Source organism: Panthera leo, chromosome D4 (genome assembly GCF_018350215.1).
Source record: "Panthera leo isolate Ple1 chromosome D4, P.leo_Ple1_pat1.1, whole genome shotgun sequence".
In the NCBI taxonomy this organism is placed as follows: Eukaryota; Metazoa; Chordata; class Mammalia; order Carnivora; family Felidae; genus Panthera; species Panthera leo.
In genome coordinates this window covers 38,379,456-38,394,143 of record NC_056691.1, presented here as the reverse complement: position 1 = coordinate 38,394,143, position 14,688 = coordinate 38,379,456, and the positions used below count along the sequence as shown (strand labels likewise).

Below are 14,688 nucleotides of genomic sequence, written 5' to 3'. Positions count from 1 at the left end.
GGATTCGGGATATTAGTCTTATAGCTAAAAAGGTAGGAACATGAGGTTAGTGTATTTGAGAGGGTGTCTGTGTAGCTCCCTGAGCTTGGGCTTGATGGGTAAGAACTTCTCTCATCCCCATGGCTGTCACTGAATATTTCAGGAACTCATTTTAAGTTCTCATTATTGTCTGTGTTCCATACCGGCTTCTCTGCCATCTTCCCTCCAGCTGTATTTCCTGAGGGTTAGTCTAGTTTTCACCTGTGTACCCTGTATCTTCAGGAGTACGGTTTCCCTCAGTCTCTCTAGTCCTCAGTCTGCTCCTCAACATCCTTCTTAAATCCCCTTTTTGGAGCCATTCCCATCAGTCTTGTCCCACTGTCACGCTTAGGCTCCTGGGTCCCAGCCTCATTCAGAACCTTGTTACCTCAATTTGCACAGGAAGGGAATTCAAACATACGACAATGGGTAGGACAGATAGGCAGAATTCCTCTTCACATGAAACCAAAAATCTAACATTTAGGTCAAAGGAAGAATGAGACATTCAAGGAGAGCCTGGACAGTTGCTTTCCAAAGATGTTGTGAAACACATTCAAACACAGATGGATTATTGGGTTTGGGTTACATGACTTCTGATCTCAGAGTCTAAAGGTTATACAATTTGACAGAGTTGAGTATTCATATCACTGGAGAATAGACATAATTTGAGCATACACTTTCTTTAGATTATTCAGCTTCTATAAAAGTCAACTGGAAACATTTATTAAATTAGAATTTTTACAGCCTTCTCTGCTTTCAAAAGAATGTGTTCACGTATGTCTTTAGAAATCCGATTTTTACTAACAGTGTAAGGACACACTATAATCGATTTAATCATTCTCTCTTGCTCTTACAATGTATTGATGCAGAGTATACCTTTTGAAAAACAAAGTATGTATCGATATGGTTTTATTTACAGTTTAATTTAAAATTAGTTAACAGACTGAACACATTTTTTTTTTTACGTGCCTGGCATTTGGCAAAATCTGAATTCCTAAAGAAATTGAAAAGTGGCCTTGAATACAGGTACATTGTACACTGCTTTCTGTGAGGAGTACTTTATGCATGACCCCTCTGGGTGGGCTGAAGCTGGACCTAAAGCATCTTCTGTCTTCCTTGAAGGGAAAGCTTTGGTCTGTCCTTAGGAGGCAGAGATGCTAATTTTCTGTCTTACTTGTGGATAAGTTCTTTCAAGAACGGAATCAATCAGGGCCATACAAGTTTATAACCCACATGGTGCTTCTATCTCTTACATGTTTAGTTTAAGAAATATTTGTTGAGGGGCGCCTGGGTGACTCAGTCAGTTAAGCGTCCGACTTCAGCTCAGGTCATGATCTCACAGTCTGTGGGTTTGAGCCCCGCATCAGGCTCTGTGCTGACAGACGGGAGCCTAGAGCTTGCTTCAGATTCTGTGTCTCCCTCTCTCTCTGCCCCTCCCCCACTCCCCCCCCCCCAAAAATAAATAAACATGAAAAAAATTTTAAAAAAGAGAAATACTTGTTGAATGTTTTTCTTTAAAGTTCTTGCATTTATCCCTTTCTTGTTCCTTTCCCATATTTCCTTGGGAAAGAAACAGACTAGCTAAGAATCTTAGTGTTCATCTTATATCTCCAGACTAAGTTGTGGTAGATTGATTCTAATATAAGGTTTTCATTTTGTTTCATTAGGTTTTTCTTTTCCCCTTAATGTAAAATTGGCCAAGTATGTAAAAATATAAGGTAGCTCTGCATTTTTAGCCAAATAAATAATACGGTATATATAAGACAAACTTGCATAGTTTTACTAGGATTTTGGAGTACTCACTATGTAAATTTTTAACAGAGACATTCCAGAACTACCAGAGCGAGAAGAAGGAGAGGGAGAAGAAAGTGAGCTTCAAAATGCAGCATACAGTAATTGGAATCAGCCCAGACGGTAAGGACTATTTCTGTCTTCTGCCTACTCAGTGTTTAAAGATAGGGAGGTGTGGTTTCAAGTACTGGATTACAACTTGCTGCTGTGACATCAAGCAAGGTGTTTTAATATCCCTTACCGTCCGTTTCTTCATGTGTGCAGTGGAGAAGATAACGTGTTACTCCACGGGGTTGAAACTAACATGTATACAAAGGTTTGGCAACGTAGTAGGGGTAAAATGTGGTTGACTAGAGAAAATTATGCACAGGTAGATAGAATGCATAATATTTTCTATAGAGTTTGATCTTAGGTATACCACCAAATGTTAATTTAAATTTTCTCTAGCATTTATAGCATATATATTCAAAACGTGTGTGTGTGTGTGCGCGCTCGCGTGTGTAAGCATCTTGTTATCACAGGCTGTAGTTATTTTAACCCATGCTCTGTCTGGAGCCAATTTCATATATAGAAAAGATAACTTTCCTAAATATGTTCCTATATATCCCTATGCATCACTAAGGCATATTTTTGTATTCATGCTGAGTAAAATCAAATTCAGTTTCATAGGAATTTATTGAGCTCTGATTATGGATGCACATGTTTTTGTGAATAACAGGGAAGTATAAGACAGAAATCCTACCTTCAAGGAAGTATAATATACTTGGATAGACAAGATATAGAGACACACAAAATACTGAAGGAAAAAAATGTAAGGTATTTTGCATTAAGTATAAAATAGAAGTAGTCACTGGATTGTCCTATAAACAGATCTACAAGTGACCATCATAATGGTTTCTTGCACTTATTTAGTAAACACTTAATATTTATTCTACAATGAATAAATAAAATACTGTGAAGAGAAAAATTTCTACTATTCAGGGATGTAATACAGTTTGATGATTTCCTTGCTTACATTTAAACATTTCTGGTTGAGTCATATTCAAAATGTAGAAAACATTTTATATTGCTTTCACAAAAATCAGTAAGCATTTCTAGCCATTTAAAATGACTTTTTGAGAGGTTCCTGGGTGGCTCAGTTGGTTAAGCATCCAATTTCAGCTCAGGTCATGATCTCATGGTTCATGGGTTTGAGCCCCGCCTCAGGCTCTGTCCTGACAGCTGGGGGCCTGGAGCCTGCTTCGGATTCTGTGTCTCCCCCTCTCTCTGCCCCTCCCCCTTCATGCTCTGTCTCTGTCTCTCTCTCTGTCTCTTTCTCTCTCTCTCTCTCTCAAAAATAAACACTAAAAAAAAATAAAATAACTTTTTGATTGGAATTCTTGTAAAGCTATTTAAGCTGCTTAAAGAAATCAAGGTCTTTCTGAATCATTCTCACACTCAGACCAAAATATAAATGCTAGATCTGTGGCAGAAAATAGATTATGGTGTTTCTTGTTTATATGAAGATAAAGGCAAAAGTAAGTTAGATGAAATTATTTTGTAGCTGGTGATCCTAGTGATAAACTTGAATTTTGTTGGAGGACAGAAATCACAAGTCTAATTTTAAGATAGATTTATCAGCTTTTAATAACATTGTTGGAGAAAAAGTAGATTTTAGGAGACAATATGCAAAAAGTTTGGAGTCCCTAAGAGCCATGTTAGAATTCTAAGTTTGACACTTTTTAAGATAAATTTCTTAATCTCTGCTAGGTTTGTTTCTTCATCTGTAAAATGAGGTTAATAATCACATCTTTTAGATTTGGAGAATTCAGTGTGATAATGCACGTAAAATTTTTAGCACAGTGCCTTGTGCAGAATAAGCAGTCAGTGGTTGGCCTGGTCAGTAATCACCGCCATGACTAATAACTAAGCAAATAAAAAATGTTGAACACAGGAATCATCTGATATTTTATTATGAGAAAGAATTGGGTGTAACTTCGGAAGTGGAAGATTTTTATACTTCTAGCCTGAGTTTTAGTCTTCACATCTCTAAAGGTGATAGCTACTTTACAGAGAGAATATGTTTGGAGCTTCCAGAAATCTTAAACAAGGTACCCTGTGCTAAGGCATTTTTTGGGAACAGTTCACAGAATAGCATGAGGAAGCTTGTCGAACTAACCAGAGCTTTTAGTAAACGAGGAGCAAGTGTCATGAATATGCATTACAACACGGGAAATATGATGTGACATTCATTTATGCAGTTTAAAGAAGTTTACTTTGTGTGGCAATAGAGGATATTTGTTAGCAAAGTATAAATTTTAAGAATGCAAATAAGCTGTTACTCTTATTTTGCATGTGATTTTCATGTACAGAATTGGTATCATACTCTATGTGCCATTTTCTTGCTTGCTTATTTTCTCTCAATCCAGTGATTTGGAGATCCATCATGTTGATACTCAATTCATTCAGTTTAGTTGTTGCAGTGCATTTCAGCACATGAATACACCACCATTTATTCCCAGATTGCTACTTGAGTAGTTAACATTTATCCACAACTACAATAATTGTGTGCCATAAATATAGCTATTTCCTTACACATATGTGTGAGGATTTATCTAGGTATGTTTCCAAAAGAGGAATTGCTGGCTCATAGATTTAAATGTATTATTTATTTTATTAGAAGTTGTCAAATTGCTTTTTAAGGTGGCTGTACCAACTTTTAAATCAGGCAGTTCTAACATATGAGAGTTTCCTTCTCCCCATGTCCTTGTGACCACATCATAGGATCATTTAAAAAACACGTTTTTTTTGTCAATCTGATGGTTAGAAAATGGTATCTTGTGTTAATAAGCAGCGTATAGGTATAATAGGAGTAAGGTGGTGGGGTACACATTTTCTCATCTGTCATCTGGATTGAATTTTATATCTTGCTTACCTTGCTGCAGTAATCATAATCTCAATCTTCATAATAAGAGTAGTAAAAGATTTATTGATTGCTTGCTCTGTGCCAAAGCTTTATTTTGCACCTTGCATACCTTCATTAATCTGGTCCTCACAGTAATTGACATAGAGAGACTTACTGGATCCATTTCCCGGCTGAGGAAGGGTAAAAGAGAGACTAAATAAGTTGCAGAGGGTCACACAATTGTTAAGGAGCAAAAAATTGGGACTTGAAAAGAGGGAGTCGGTTCAGAGCTCAGGCAGCCTGGCCTCGGAGCTCTTTTACCTTTGCTTTTCTGAATTTCATTCTCCGCAAACCTGTGTATTGGTCTCAAGGAAGGCTGCCATTATTCCGTTCAACTGAGTCTGAACATGTTCTATAACATTTTTCTTTCACACATCTCCTTTTTTCTGTCCACGGCATGTTTTACCGTGTCCTGTTCAGTGAATAACGAGTCTGGTTCCTTGCTCTGGTCATTCGGCAGCTCGGTCCTTGTTATCTTCCCCAGTGTTTTAAGGAGTTACAGCCTTTCTCCTGGCAAATATGTTGTATTTGAAAACACTTTACTATCTGCCAGACCCTATGTGGACATACAGTGCTATTTTCCAAAGGTTGTTTAACTTCTCTGAGCCTCTTCCCTTTGTAAAATGAATGAAAGTAAACAAACTCATCTAGAGAATTATGCTGAGCACATGATAAGCTCTTAATGAGTGTTTCCTGCTGCTATTTTTATTGTTTGAGAAATTATAAGAATCGGTCTCCCCAATTCACACTAACTACAAAGAACCCTAGGAGACATTTTCTTTCTTTGCTTTATTTTTTTCCTTTTTAAGAGAAGGGTTAAGGAGTCCTACATACGTATTCTGAATTCCTAAATGTCTCCCTACAAATGGCTAAATTTACTGACATCTTTACTTTGCCATTTTATCTTAGGAATTGCTTTAAGAAACAAGAAAGTTTTGGTTCTTGTCTTTCACAGAATTCCCACAGTGAAAGAATATGAGGACTAGGATTTTAACCAGTTTAAACTATTTATACAAATATTATTAAGATTCAGGAACCTGATAACATCCTTTCGAACTAAATAGTTAGGTCTCTAGGATTGTAGATTTCTAATAAAAAAAAAAAAATGCTGACTTCATCTGCCTTCATCTGGCCAGGGGCTGTCCTCTCCCTCCACCCATGGTACTCCTTTATACCCAGCCTTTTCTTACTGGGACCTCCCTCACTACACAGGAGTCCACACTCCAATCTTTCCTGTCCTCTGGACACTCCTCAAAGCTCCTCAAATTGAGGCCATGTTTGGACCATGCTTTGTTTTCCTATTTAATGCCCAACGTTGTCTCCCATCCTGTAGCCCAGAGCAGACTGCATTATCTCAGAGCTCTCTGCTAGGTTTCTCTGCTTTTTTTCCAACACCCTGAGCTGCTTGTTCCTCCTCCCAGCCAGACACCTACCTCACTGCAAATCACCTTGTTCTTATCTCCCAGCCTTTTCTTAAGACATAAATTTAGTGCATTCATAGCTCTTAGAGCTATATGCAGTCACTAAATAGGAGTTCCTGTGTTTATTATAGGGGTAGGGGAAGTGCACTCAAGCAGGGGAGGCGGCAAGCAGCAAGGCCCCAGAGCAGAGAGCATGCCTGACCTACTTAAGGAACAACAAGAAGATGCTGGGGTAGCTGGAGTATAGAGAGGAAAGCAGAATTGTGGGAGAGGAATTTAGGGCGGCGGTGTGGGATCAAATCACGTAGGATATTGTCAGCCACTGCTTTTCATGCCCGGACTGCTAGGTACCAGGTCTACCTTGGCAGGGAGGATTTCTACAGAGACAAGCTTCTGACATGGAGTGTGCAGGAATGTTCTTTTCCTTGATTTGATTGCCAAGTGTAGAAGCTACCATCTGTTCAGGGGTAGCTGAATTTCTTGGTTTCTTAATGTCTGCAGTATTAGAGCTCCTGGAAAATGGTACTTTTACGTTGGTCTGCGTCCCAGCCAGGAGTGTGAGTCCAGCATTTGCTTGTAACAAATCAGCTTCAGAATGGCATTAGTGTTTATCAGACCCTATAAAACATATAATTGAGAAAGTGTTTAATAAAATGATTTTGTTTCACTACCGGTAAAACCTTAAATTGGCAAAATTTCATAAATTGGCAAAAATTAACTTACATTACATTACATTGAGTTTTTAAAATTACATTACATTAACTTACATTACATTGAGTTTTTAAAAATTTTGTTACAATTTTTGACCATATGAACCATTTTTTTTTTTTTTTTCAACGTTTTTTATTTATTTTTGGGACAGAGAGAGACACAGCATGAGCGGGGGAGGGGCAGAGAGAGAGGGAGACACAGAATTGGAAACAGGCTCCAGGCTCCGAGCCATCAGCCCAGAGCCTGACGCGGGGCTCGAACTCACGGACTCACGGACCGCAAGATCGTGACCCGGCTGAAGTCGGACGCTTAACCGACTGCGCCACCCAGGAGCCCCATGAACCATTTTTTAAGTGTGCAAATCACTGGCATTAAGAACATTCCCATTGCTGCATAGCCATCACTACCATCTATCTCCAGAACTTAAATCGTCTTACAAAACTGAAAATGTGTACCTGTTAAATAATAACTCCCCATTTCTGCCTACCCCCATTTGCTAGCAATCACCATTCTTCTTTCTTTTCCCCCAGTCTTACTGAGAATTGAACATACATCACTGTATAAGTTTAAGGCAAATAGCATGATGGCTTGATTTTATATGTGTCCTCGAAAGATTATCACAATAGGTTTCAAGCCTTACGTTTAAGTCCTTGATCCATTTCAAGTTAATTTTTGTGTGTGGTATAAAATACGAATCCCTTTCAATTCTTTTACATGTAAATATTCCATTATCCTGGCACCATTTATTGAAGAGACTTTCTTTTCTCCATTGAGTATTCTTGCCTCCCTTGTCAAATATTAGTTGACCTTATTATATATTCTTGTGTTTATTTCTGGGCTCTTGATTCTGTTTCACTGGTCTATGTGACTGTTTTTATGCCAGAACTATACTGTTTTGAATGACTGTAACTTTATAAGTACAGCTTGAAATCAGGAAGTGTGATGCCTCCTGCTTTGTTCTTTTTTCCTCAGGCTTTCATTGACTATTTAGATGGAGTCTTTTGTGATTCCATATAAATTCTAGAGGAGTTTTTTTTTTTTTTTCTATTTCTGTAAAAAATGCCATTGGAATCTTGATAGGAATTGCATTGAATCTATAGATGTTTTTTGTTAGTATTCACATTTTAGCAATATTCTTCCAACCCATGAACACAGGATACCTTTCCATTTATCTGTGTCTTCTTTGGTTTATTTTGTGAATGTCTTGTTGTTTTCAGAGTAGAGAAATGTCAAGTCCTTAAATGCATTACTATTTTATTATTTTTGGTGCTACTGTAAATGAGATCAATTATTTTTTTTCCAGAAATTTTGTTGTCAGTATATAGAGATGTTACTTATTTCTGTATGTTAATTTTGTATCCCACAACTTTACTGAATTCATTGATTAGATTTAACAGTGTTTTGATTATTTTTGATTTATGTATAGAAAATTATGTCATCTCCATAGAGACAATTTTAATTCTTCCTTTCCAATTCTGATACCTTCTGAATATTTTTCTTGCCTGATTGCGCTAGCTGGGGTTTCCAGCAATATGTTGAACAGGTGTGGTGAAAGTGGACACCTTTGTCTTGTCCTGATCTTAGAGGAAATCCTTCCATACTGTTTTCCATAGTGACTGCAACATTTTACATTCTACCAACAGCACAGAAGGATCCAATTTCTCCTTGCCAACACTTCCTTTCTCTCTTTGTTTGTTTGTTTGTTTGTTTCTTGATAATAGCCATCCCAGTGGGTGTGAGGTGGTATCACACTGTGGTTTTGATTTGCATTTCCCTAATGATCAGTGATGTTGAGCATCTTTCATGAGCTTTTGGGCCATTTGTATATCATTTTTGGAGAAAAGTCTGTTTAATTCCTTTGTCCATTTTTTAATCAGACGGCTTAATTTTTTAATTTTTTTAAATTTTAATGCTTATTTATTTTTGAGAGAGAGAGAGAGAGAGAGAAAGCGAGAGTGTGAGCGGGGGAAGGGCAGAGAGAGAGAGAGGAAGACACAGAATGAGAAGCAGGCTCCAGGCTCTGAACTGTCAACAGAGAGCTGGACACAGGGCTTGAACTCACCAGCTGGAGATCATGACCTGACGCTTAACTAACCCGAAGGCTTAATTTTTTATTGTTATGTTTTGGTGTTCTCTAAGAATTCTAGATATCAATCCCTATCTAAAGAGTGATTTGCAAGTATTTTTTCCCAATCTGTGTGTTTCCTTTTTACTTTATTGATAGTATTTTTTGATTAACACAAGTTGTTTTTTTTTATTTTTTTGAAGTCCAGTTTGTCTGTCTTGTCGTTTGTTGCTTGGGACTTTGGAGTCATATCCAAAAATCATTGCAAAGCCCAGTGTTGTGAGACTTCTCTCTCTAAGCTTTCTTATAAGAGTTTACAATTTTATTTATCTTTATAGGGTTGAACTTTGGAGAGAACCAAGCAAATCCTTGGGCATCAGCATTGTTGGTGGACGAGGCATGGGGAGTCGTCTAAGCAACGGTGAAGTGATGAGGGGCATTTTCATCAAACATGTTCTTGAAGATAGTCCAGCTGGCACAAATGGAACCTTGAAACCCGGAGATAGAATAGTAGAGGTATCCTCTAGTGAGCTTTCTGTGCCAAAGTTCCCTCCCTCTTCCATCCTTTTTACTAAGGGAATCGTTGTCTTTACACTGCTTACTCGACCCAACATGAAAGTCAAATGTGCTTGTGGTGGAGGCATCTCTCTCTCATATGTCCCATTTCATCTATAATTTTTCTCTTTAGAGCATGGTGACAGATTATATATCTTGATTCAGACACTGGTGTTTGGAGGTATCATCAACTATTTTTAAAAACATTGGCCCTGAATTAAAATAATGAAGTTCTGTTTGAAAGAACAAAGCAAGTTTCTTGGGGAAAAATTGAATTGTTTGAAATTATGTATACATGTACAGAATGTGTACATCATAACTAAGCTCTCCAGTGAGATTTTATTTCAAGAAATGCTTTGTCACGATCATTTCATTGTAGATTAACTTCGTTGGATAAGATTGTTTTCCAAGTGAGTCTCTTTGGTAAATCTTTTATGCTAATCACCCTGGTAACCTTTTATATAAATGCCCCACCCCCACAATCCAGGCTCAGATTTTCCTCCTACTTCTCAGTGCTGTGCCCATTTATCACTGAGGAGTGTGTGTGTGTGTGTGTGTGTGTGTGTGTGTGTGTATTTACACACTCACGTATGTGTAACTTTGTTATGAACAAGAGAAGTATTTGGTCAAATTGTTGCTAATCTCTTAATTCAAAACAAAGTATAATATGTTAAATAGACTTTTCTTCCTTGGTCACTACTCATTTACTCAGCAAATATTCCTGGAACAGCTGTTGCATTCCAGATGCTACGACAGGCTCTGGGCATTCTGCAGTAAACAAGGCACCATGCCTGCCTGTCAAGTGTGACAGACTTAACAAGTAATCAAGTCACTTCAGAACAGTGTGATAAATTATTTGATCAGGGTAAGTGTAGTTTTAGTTAAGAGGGTGGAGGGAGGGTACCTGACCCAGATTTGCTAAATTGTCAGGATTTGTAGAGTAGAATAAGAGACAACTTCCCAGTAGAAACCAATCACTTTATTATTATAAGGACCATTATATTTACTTTATGCAAGTGATTGTCTCTCATTTTCTAAATCAATATAACTAATTAATTAATAATTAATAATGCATTAAAATGCATTAATTGTGTAGAAAAAGATGATAACATATTAACCACAACTTTAAAATGAACAGTTTCAGGATTTATTTATTTAGTCCTTTACTGGTTGATTGTCTGTGAGAGCTAAAGAGGGAGGAAGATTGAGACATGGTAGGATAAGGGTCATGTCTTTTCTGTTTTGTTTTGTTTTTTTCTTCCAACCATTTATAAGGGAGAATAATGGGCTTTTTCTCTCTTCCTGCATCCTTGCCTTTCATTAGGTGATATCTTAGCCCCTTTTTAAAAGAAATGTTTACTTATTTGTTTTGAGAGAGAGTGCACGTGTGTGAATGGGGGGAGGGGCAGAGAGAGAGGGAAAGAAAGAATCCCAAGCAGGCTCTTTGCTGTCAGCACAGAGCCCAGTGCAGGCTCAGACTCATGAACCGTGAGATCATGACCTTAGCCAAAATCAAGAGTTGGACATTTAACAGACTGAGCCACCCAGGCAGGCCCAGAGCACCTTCTTAAAGAACTCTTTTTTAGCTAGAACACTATTTAAAGTTCCCAATTTCAGATTATCACAGGGCAGTTTATTTTATGGATAATTCACTATTAAATACCTTTGACCCAAGGCTAAAAAGTAAGGAAACATTTATAATTATTTCTAGAAAGGACTGATTATGGTTTGTACCAAAATGCTGTTAAAATGTATTGAGGGAGTTAAAGTATCCCTTTCAAATTGAAAAGAAAGTATGTTTCTGTGTGTGGTAAAATACTATATGCGTTTTAGCACTAGTTTGTTGAAGGCTCTTATGTACAGGGGCTTTTCTAGTAAGTAAGAAAGCCTTAGGCCTCTGGGATCCTGGAGATTCTAAAACCTGTCTCTGCCAAGTGTCTAAAAATGTATTTAGACTAGACGAGTAGAGACCTGCACACTATTCCATTCTAAGTATAGAGTTCTTTGGACTTGAGCAAAGATCTGTAACGTCCTGGTAAACATCCACAGATGGAATATTTAGTGGATGTGAACACTAACTTTTATTCTACAAAAATGAAAGCCATTTTTAATACGCACTGAAAGATGTAATACATTATCTAAGTATCAACCTGAGGGAGGTTTTCAATTAAATGCATGTACTTCTTTTAAAGGTGATAATGTCCTATGCAGAGATCGAATAATTAATTTTCTTTTCCAGAATTGTGCCTATTCCGATTTTGCTATTTTGTTGCATATACCATATTGTGGTAATTGGAAATGATAAAATGATAACAGTATCCTATAATTTTAACCTGACAGGATTAGCATTTGGCCTTTCGAACTATTCTCCTTCCTATTCAGTGCATAAGCTGACCTGATCATCACCCAGGCATTCCATGGTCAAAAAAAAGTTACAAAATAACTTTCATTTTCAAGCTATTTATATAAGAATTACTAACAAGCACAATTTCTTGGCTTCCAGCTCCTGTCACATCTACTACAAAGATTCTTTTGCAAAACTAATCTTGTCATAACCCGATTTTTCCGAACATCAGACTTTTGTTTTTAACTTCAAGCATCTGTATACAGAGAGAAACACACAAAGCATCGCCCACCCATTTCCCAAACTAATCTATAATGAATCGGAAGCAAATGTGTACGGTGATTTTCCTGATGAAGACAGTGCTGCGGGACAGATCCCTCATATGATTTCTTTAATGATGTTGATTTCCTAATTTAAAGGAACAGCTGATAGTGTAAGGAAAGCAGAAGCAGAGCTTTCATTTCAACTGATTATTATTTCAGTTGATTATTGGAGACAGAAATCTGTGTCCAAAAAAAGGGACCACAAGTCTCCCGGACAAATTAAGAGTTCTGGAGCCTCACAAGTAGTCACCATTATTTTTGATTCTGAAACAGAGTTTCCAGGAGCCTCACCCAGGATCCTCAAAACTCCAGATCCACAAATTGTTCTGTTGTTCTATAGCTTCTTGAAATGTTAAGCTGAGGCCTTCCATTGCAGGTGGATGGAATGGACCTCAGAGATGCAAGCCATGAACAAGCTGTGGAAGCCATTCGGAAAGCAGGCAACCCCGTAGTCTTTATGGTACAGAGCATTATAAACAGACCAAGGGTAAGCAAACAAAAAGGGCAAGGTAGGCAAACCCAAACAGTGTTCAACTTGGAAGCTAATGTAACAAGGGCCAAGTTGTCTCTAAGAGCAGATAGCCAGTGTTGAAATCTCAGGAGACTTGTTAAAATTTATATTGTTTTGTTTTTGTTTTTGTTTTTTTTTTATTGAGTTATCCTGGAAATCCCTTCTGCCACGTTTAATAAACACTGGAAGCCCATTGAAGACACAGAGAAGTAGGATTCATTGATGGCCATCGGTGTCTAGATGGATAATTGTTAGTATTCACCATAGTCACAAAATATATAAGTTGTTAAGAGGAACGTGATACAATCATTTAACTTAATAGTGTGTGACCTCTGGTGGAGTCCCTGAGAAGCCCGAGAGATTACATTTTCTTTCTACACTTACTTTCTAGACAGAATTTCTAGCTGATGCAATCCCGTGATCACCTGTGAATCATCTTGAGTGTATTTGTCTGTCCCACTGAACATTCTACACAGTGGAAATGTGTAAGCAGTGTGTTTATACACTAGTGATTTCATAACTGAAGCTTCCCGGCCACAGTCACTGTAAAGGTCTTCATCCCTGGCAGACAAAAACCTACTGACCCATTTTACCATCAGTCCTGACAGGTAAAATGGCTTGAAAAAATATTCAAGAAAGTAGGATGAATGAATTTCATGAATGTTGTTGATGGAGAAGAGACGAAGCAAGGCTTTGTGGATTTGATATGCCCTGACGATTCCGAAGAGGAAAACGATGCCAAGAGTTTACAACTGTTTTTTTGCTTAACTATTCCTTCTTCAGGTCTCACTGAAAAAGCTTATTTTCATGTGCAGCAGTTCTTAACCATACCCCTTGGAAAGTTCTTCAGAGCCACACATTCACTGAAAAGTTTGCGTATCATTTCAGGAGCTTCCTAAATGTTCTGAAGTTCACAGAGGTTCTAACTTCTGGATTTTAGTAAAGAGAAAATAAAACACAAAAAGACCCTGTCACACTGGTTGTCTTTCAAATACCTGCTCATTAATTAGCTTTATTTAAAAGAAAAATGTCAACATCTGTGAGGGAAGTTAAAAGAACCTTCTAAAACTTAAAATAGGTAATTACTTTATAACTTTAAAATCAAGAATACAAGAAATCAGTGCTCAGATGATGGAAAGAGAGTAGCAGGCAGCTCCGTAGATGAGGTCAGCAAAAGTGACTCGTCAGTATTCTGTGCAGTGGAATTCGAAGTGACCAGATTTATCCTGTCGGTCCTTCTGTTGTCAAGACAGGTGTAGCTCTGGTCTGGGTTTACTGTAAGAAATGAATTTAGTCGTTCTTCATGTAAGCAGTTATCTTCACATCTGCAGTTTTTAATCATTCCGTTGTTTATTGTTAGGTAATAATTGCCCATTCAGATGAGAAAATCTGCCAAATGGTAGGGCTGCACCATGCTGCAATTCTCTTCAAATGGTATTCAGTTTGTTTAAATAACTACAAATCTTTCCACATTTGTTTCCATTTGTCGTGTCCAATGTAGATACAGAATGATGATGTTGGCAAATGGCTGTTTAAGTTAAAACCATTTTTTTTTTGTACGTGGGTAGGTTTTATTCCTTTGTTTTATTTTTAATTTCCAAGTTGCATATCATGCAGGACAGTACTGTAAACTGCTGAATAGGATTCTTCATATTAGTTTTAAAAACTTAAACTGCAGACATTTCTTTCAATGCTGGTCACAGTTTCTAATGAACTGGGAAGATATTTTCTCATACACCTGGAACATACCGCTCTTTTATTCTGAGGTATAATGACTCTTCATTTTATAGCAATTACTCCAGGATAAATCTTTCTTAGAGTGACATGTTTAGTCAAGTTATGTGTGACAGGATTCAGAGTATGCTACCCCAAAATAGAGAATACTGAATATTTTAAGCCAAAGGAATTTAGGAAAAGGCAGGTGCTGGAAGGACTCAGACCTCCCCCTTCTCCCCTGATGCAGGTCGTAAGACCTTCCTCCTTCCTCTGAGAGGCGCCCTCCCCA

General features: G+C 37.6%; 1 protein-coding gene across 9 annotated transcripts in view; it reads left to right on the top strand.

The window, feature by feature from the left end:
* MPDZ (multiple PDZ domain crumbs cell polarity complex component) overlaps window positions 1-14,688 on the top strand; it is a 162,106-nt gene that overhangs the window by 109,363 nt on the left and 38,055 nt on the right. For 6 of the 9 annotated variants that reach the window (XM_042912484.1, XM_042912488.1, XM_042912483.1 and 3 more), the window contains 3 exons: window positions 1,840-1,932; window positions 9,289-9,466; window positions 12,549-12,659. In XM_042912484.1, coding sequence (XP_042768418.1) covers window positions 1,840-1,932; window positions 9,289-9,466; window positions 12,549-12,659 — 382 coding nt within the window. The remainder of the gene's footprint in view (window positions 1-1,839; window positions 1,933-9,288; window positions 9,467-12,548; window positions 12,660-14,688) is intronic. The other 3 variants (XM_042912491.1, XM_042912490.1, XM_042912487.1) reach the window with 1 other exon arrangement.